Source organism: Sinocyclocheilus rhinocerous, unplaced genomic scaffold (genome assembly GCF_001515625.1).
Source record: "Sinocyclocheilus rhinocerous isolate Xijiao unplaced genomic scaffold, SAMN03320098_v1.1 scaffold1481, whole genome shotgun sequence".
Lineage (NCBI taxonomy): Eukaryota > Metazoa > Chordata > Actinopteri > Cypriniformes > Cyprinidae > Sinocyclocheilus > Sinocyclocheilus rhinocerous.
Window position 1 is genome coordinate 13074 of NW_015666559.1, and position 6441 is coordinate 19514.

At 41.7% G+C, this 6441-nt stretch overlaps 1 protein-coding gene across 1 annotated transcript in view; it reads left to right on the plus strand.

Moving 5' to 3' along the window:
- LOC107732764 (guanylate-binding protein 1-like) overlaps positions 1 to 6441 on the plus strand; it is a 29265-nt gene that overhangs the window by 1126 nt on the left and 21698 nt on the right. Inside the window, exons 2-3 of the mRNA XM_016544187.1 lie at positions 5962 to 6141; positions 6223 to 6356. Coding sequence (XP_016399673.1) covers positions 5967 to 6141; positions 6223 to 6356 — 309 coding nt within the window. The 5' untranslated portion in view covers positions 5962 to 5966. The remainder of the gene's footprint in view (positions 1 to 5961; positions 6142 to 6222; positions 6357 to 6441) is intronic.

A 6441-nucleotide genomic window follows, 5' to 3' on the forward strand; every position in this document is an offset into this window, starting at 1 on the left:
CCAGCCGGCACTTCGAAGCCAGTGGAGCTCTCGAGAGAGCAGGCTGGATTCTCCCGGGGGGTACCACCTGTTTCTTCCGAGGCTCCCCCCGACGATCGGATGTCGGTTGCAGCATCGGAGGGTGAGCCGGACTTTTCCGGGGATGAAGATTCGTCAGCGTTGCCGCCCTCTGGGCGGCCAGCGGTGCCGGATACGGACCCGGAAATGATGGCTATGCTTTCCCGGGCCGCCGAGAGAGTCGGGCTCGAGTGGAATATTCCACCTCGTCCTGAACCCTCAAGGTTGGACGATTGGTTTCTCGGGGTGGCGCGCGCTGGTTCTCAGGGCCCCACCCCAGTGCCTTTCTTCCCGGAGGTGCATGATGAGATCACTGGGTCATGGACGGCACCTTTTACTGCCAGAAACCGCCCCGGTGGCTCATCCTCCCTCACCACCCTTGATGGGGGTCCAGCGCGGGGGTATGCGGGAGTTCCCCAGGTGGAGCGGTCGGTTGCGATGCAATTGTGTCCAAATGCCGCTACCACTTGGCGGGGCAAACCGTTGCTCCCCTCCCGGGCCTGTAGGCACTCGTCGGCCTTGATCGGCAGTGCTTATACGGCCTGTGGAGAAGCTGCGTCCGCCTTACACGCTTCGGCGTTATTGCAAGTGCACCAGGCCAAGGCACTGAGGGACTTGCACGAGGGTGGTCACGACCCGGAAGTTCTCAAAGAACTCCGCACCGCGACGGACCTTGCGCTACGAGCGACGAAGGTTACGGCGCGGTCTCTGGGTCGTGCAATGTCCACTATGGTGGTCCAGGAGCGCCATCTCTGGCTATGTCTGGCCGACATGCGCGAGACGGACAAGACAAGATTCTTGAACTCCCCCGTGTCCCAGACCGGCCTTTTCGGCGACACAGTGGAGAACTTTGCCCAGCAGTTCTCCGCTGCCCAAAAGCAGACTGAGGCCATCAGGTACATCCTGCCTCGGCGTGCAGCTGCTGCCGTCGCCGAGGGCGGCCCCCTGCCACCGCCCCCGCAGCCTCCAGCAAAGCTCGGTCACAGGGCAGCCGCCCCGCCCGTCCAGGCCCCTGCCAAACCTGGTGGCAAGCGAAAGAGCAAGAGGCCCTGAGACGGGCAACCCAGAGGTGGAGGGACCTGCTCTTCGGGAGAAGGTGAACACGGCCAGGCGGAGAATCTTTTGTTTTTTTTCCGCCACTGACTTCTCGGTCGGTGGTACCCAAATACTCGACAAAAGAACATTTTTGACACTGGAAGTGGCATTATCTGTGGCCTTTTGGTAGGGATCCCAATTCGTCGGTCATCCAACGTGATGTCGAGAGTGACCGACTGAAAGGGAACGTCTCGGTTATGTATGGTATCCCTCGTTCCCTGAAGGAGGGAACGGAGACGTCACGTCCCGTCGCCACAGCTCCTGTACAACCGCTGAGCGGCCGGGTCACCGGCTCGGCTCCTCAGCGAAAACCTGAATATGCGCTGCATCTGCTGCCTACTTATACTCACGCTGTGATCAGCGGCAGTTGGATGCAATAATCGCATGCCAATGTGCATTGGCTCGTTTAGTTTACACTCGAAGTAGATTGGTCTCTCTAAGCGAGATCCCAATTCGTTGATCATCTGACGTGACGTCTCCATTCCCTCCTTCAGGGAATGAGGGTTTACCATACGTAACCGAGACATTTTTGGTTCCCAGAATGTTAGTTTTTGGTTTGTAGAACGTTATTCTAATGTTATTATAACGTTCCCAAAACATACGTTTTTGGTTCCCAGAAGGTTAGTTTTTGGTTTGTAGAACGTTCCCATAACGTTATTCTAACATTCCCAGAATGTTGATGACACATGATAATCCTCCTGAATGTTGATTTAGTCCTCCTGAACTCAACAGTGCCCCACAAATTTAACCATGTAAATCTGTGGTGAAAAGTGGAACTGCAGCACGCTCTAAGAGCCATTTGGGCAGTTTTGAGACTGCCCCGCCTATTTTCACATGACCTTATCTCGCTCCAGACCAAGACGAGATCAGTCAGCTTCAGCTATATGTGTCTGCATCAGGTCAGAAACTAGCTGGAATGTCTGTTTTTCTTATGTGGAGTAGTGTTTTAAACTAATGAAAGTGTTATTCATTTAGTTTAAATGTGCTCACGTGAAAAGCCTTTATAAAGTTTTGTTGTGTTTGTTTTGAGATGAGACATGATATTCGTTTCCTCACTTAAATTCCTCCACAACTTGTAACATTCTTAATCAACATTCAGAGACTATATAAAGGCAATAATTTTGTAGGGGGGGGCAATCCAACCCTCTCCATTGACTTTGTATTGCGGGAAGCTGCCGCCTTGTCATTTCTGACTCATAACAAAAAAGCAGAATACATTTAAATAGTTTATTAATCATTTACTTACACTTTCTAAATGATCTTATGAACTCCTAAATAACTCGTTTGTAAATAACGTAATAATTTAGAAATGATAAACTGATCATTAATAAAGTATGAAAATACAATTATTAAATGTTATAGATATGCTCAAGAACAAAACATTTATAGCTGTATTTATAAACTGCTTACTAATGCCTATTAATGTTGGAACAATGCTTTATAAAGTATGAATTTACTATTTACTAATGCTTAACTAATGATTCATAGTGTGCAGTTATTACAAAGTGTTACCACTTTTTTTAATGTTTAAGTTTTGAATATTAACTGACAATAATACATGCTATATAATTATTGTTAATGTTAATTAATATAGTTAATGTTAATAACTGAAACCTTATTGTAAAGTGTTACTAAAGTTTTGTATATTGTTCTGTGTAAGTGTGTTTCACAGTTATATTGTTCATGTTAATTAATATAGTTAATGTTAATAACTGAAACCTTATTGTAAAGTGTTACTAAAGTTTTATATATTGTTCTGTGTATGTGTGTTTCACAGTCTTGATGGTTTGGATTAACCCTTTAATTGCCGTATCCCTTAAAATCAGTTTTCTTGATGCCACTGGCGTAGCATTTGCACTGATGGCTTGGGCCCGCCATCTCTGCTTATAGCTATATTTATATATTGTTATTGTGATGGTTACAACCACTATAGTATTTATGGTAGTCCTGTTTGGTAGGGTGAGTACGGTAGTTTCTAGCCTCGCGTCCTTTATGAATGGCATGGCATTAGCTTTTGGGTAATGGCAGCGTGCACGCTGAATGCCAGATGGGTGGTTGTGATTTCTTTCTTGGAGACCGCAATGATGGTTTATGCCAGCTTTGGAAAACAGTTGTTGTAGCTGGTACTAGGAGCTGGTGTGTGTCACTGTTTTGAATTACTATTTATGTCTGATATAAAGTATTGCACATTTGCACACGATATATTGGGGGGTGTTGAACCCTTCCGGTATTAAACCTGGGGATTCTTGCCAGGGGCATTCATCTGTAACTTCTGAGTAGGAAACTTGTTGGGTACTTAAACTTAAACATCCTTCTTAGACCAATCCATCTGAGGCTTCTAGTTTAGACGACTCCTCAGCACTGAATGCTAAAGAGATGACCTAGTACAGTGGCTCTCTACAATGCATACATCCTCATAAATGTAAATAAACTGCTTTAAAGTCATTTTTGCTTCCCTGTAAGTGTTATTAAATTATTTGACAGTTACAAAAATTAAATAAAGAAGTTACTTATTAAAGTGTGATTATAACTTGCAATTGCGACCTTAGAGTCAGAATTGCGTAATATAATGTTGAAATCGCCAGCTATAAAGATAGAATTGTGAGATATAAAAAATGTCTTCAGAATTGGACTTTATAACTCGCAATTGCAAATTTATATCCTGAAATTCTGAGAAAAAGTCACAATTATTTAATTACAATTATTTTTTATTTTAATTATTTATATGTAATTATTTTGATCAACTCTTAACAAGTGCTGAGTAGTCCTTCTAAATCAGAGTGTACAGCAGGAGATTAAAAAGAGCCCAAATTTACCATAATCCGTCGATCAGATCTAAAGATATTCCTCATAGAGCTATAACACATAAAACCAGACAGGTGCACGTGGGGCTCAGAAAAGAAAAAACTACTTTTCATGTGGCGCTTTCATTCGTAACTTCATGAAACATGCATAAACTGTGGAAAATTGCATGTTAGTGCTTTCTGAAAATTCTCCCGATTAAAAAAAGCCCAAACTTATCATAATTCGTCCATTAGATCTTCCTTATGTTGTTATAACACACATAAAACCGCTAAATAAAAACAAAACAAAGCTAATGCCCAAAACTCACCATAATCTGTCATTTAGATCTAAAGATATTCCTTGTCAAGTTATAACACATAAAACCCCAAAGCGCATATGTTATAACTTTCACATGTTTTTTTACGCTTGTCATTTCAAGAAACATGCTCTGATCGTGGAAAATATCACATCATTATTTACAGCATATTCTCATGATTGAAATGAGTCCAAAATCCAAATAATCCATTAAATCTTTCCATGAACTGAATAAATCAGTTGTAGAGCTTTACTGAACACTTGGCACGTAACATGTAAAAGCCAGCATGTTTCTGTCTATTTTATCTTTTTTATAATGTTTTTAAAAGTATAATTAGGTAACATTTTAAAGGTTAGAATTTCAGCTTTCGAATGCATCCAACCATTTTGATAAACTCTTAACGACTGCTGAGTAGTCCCTCTAAAAACCAGAGAGTACCGCCGGCGGGCGCCCCCTAGCGAAGAAAAAAATAATAATTATTATATTTTGCAAAACCACTGCCTTGATCAACACAAAATAGGTGTTATTTGAAAGCATAGAGTCTGAACTTTACAATGCATGTGGCCACTAACTCCTATGTAGTGCTGAGTTATTTGCTGATAAATAAATAAAATGTTTTCATAATTAAAGAAATATGTTTTTGTGCCATATACTTTAATGTCAAAAATACCATACAGCTCAGATAGTCATGTGTCATATGACATTTGAAAGGTCTCCAAGAGTAGAATAAAACAAGCAGGGGGCTTTGACTAAACTTGACTTTAGCATTACTTCTGTGTATGTCACTCAGAAAACAAAGTTATTTCTATAAATACAGAAAGTTTTCTATCAAACGATACCAAACTTTTGACTCTCTTTGATGAAGTCTTGGAGTTACAGGGTTTCTGCAGGATTTTTAAGCTGAAATTTAAGACTTTTTAAGAACTGCACAAGTAAAATTAATACCATATGAGCGGGGCAGAGCAATGTCTAAAGTAACATATTAAACTGTAAAATAACTGTAAAAAGCATGATTTACAGTTCAGATACAAGTTTTCACAAAAACAAAAAGTTATAAAATTATACACTTCACATCAGAATCAGAATCAGAATCAGAATGAGCTTTATTGCCAGGTATGTTTACACATACGAGGAATTTTTTTCGTGACAGAAGCTTCCACAGTGTAACAGAATGACAGTGACAGAACAAAAAACACAGATAATAAAAATAAAAATAGAACAAGTAAATAAGGAATAAAAAATATACAAATCGACAATTGTTTATGGCCTTAAATTTGATACAACTAAATTTAAGACATTTTAAGACTTTTTAAGGACCCGCAGGAACCCTGGGTTATGAGTCGTTATTTTTGTGTATGTCACTCAGAAAAAACACCTTCAGGGAGGCAAAAATGACTTCAGGGCTTAAAGAGTTAATTTAGTTGTGGAAACAAGCGTACATATTATCCTGAGCTGAGATATTGAGGTTTCTGTAAGCACCTGTATAACCAAAATGTGTTGTGCACTATGGTACAAATACAGATAGAGGGAATCGCTCAAAATGTGGAATTTCTGAGTGATTTTAATTAGGAAAATAAATAATAAAATGGTCAAGCCACCAATTGGACCGCTTGAGATGGACTGACTTGTATTTCTCAATTCACCTTAACTTTTTATTCCTAGTACACTGCAGTTCTTCAAGGGTTTAAAATGTGCACATGTGTTGGCAGTGAGCATGGATAAACCAGTGTGCTTCATTGACACGGGCTCGGATGGGAAGCTGCGTGTGCAGCAGTCGGCGCTGCAGATCCTGCAGCAGATCCAGCAGCCGGTGGTGGTGGTGGCCGTGGTGGGGCTCTACCGCACCGGGAAGTCCTACCTGATGAACCGCCTCGCTGGGAAACAATCAGGTCAGCGCTCATAGCTCACCGCAAACATCATGCAGTTCAAGTGAATGACATTACAGGCACTAAAGTCACTGTCGTCATCAGGGTTTGCACTGGGCAGCACAATAGAGTCCAAGACGAAGGGCATCTGGATGTGGTGTGTGTCCCATCCCACTAAAGAAGGAACCACTCTAGTGCTGCTGGACACCGAGGGACTCGGAGACGTGGATAAGGTGACCTAACAAGAAAACACAACTAGCATCACAAGCAGTTTCATGGGTTCAAGAATACTTTCACCATAATAATATAGAAACTGCAGTGTAA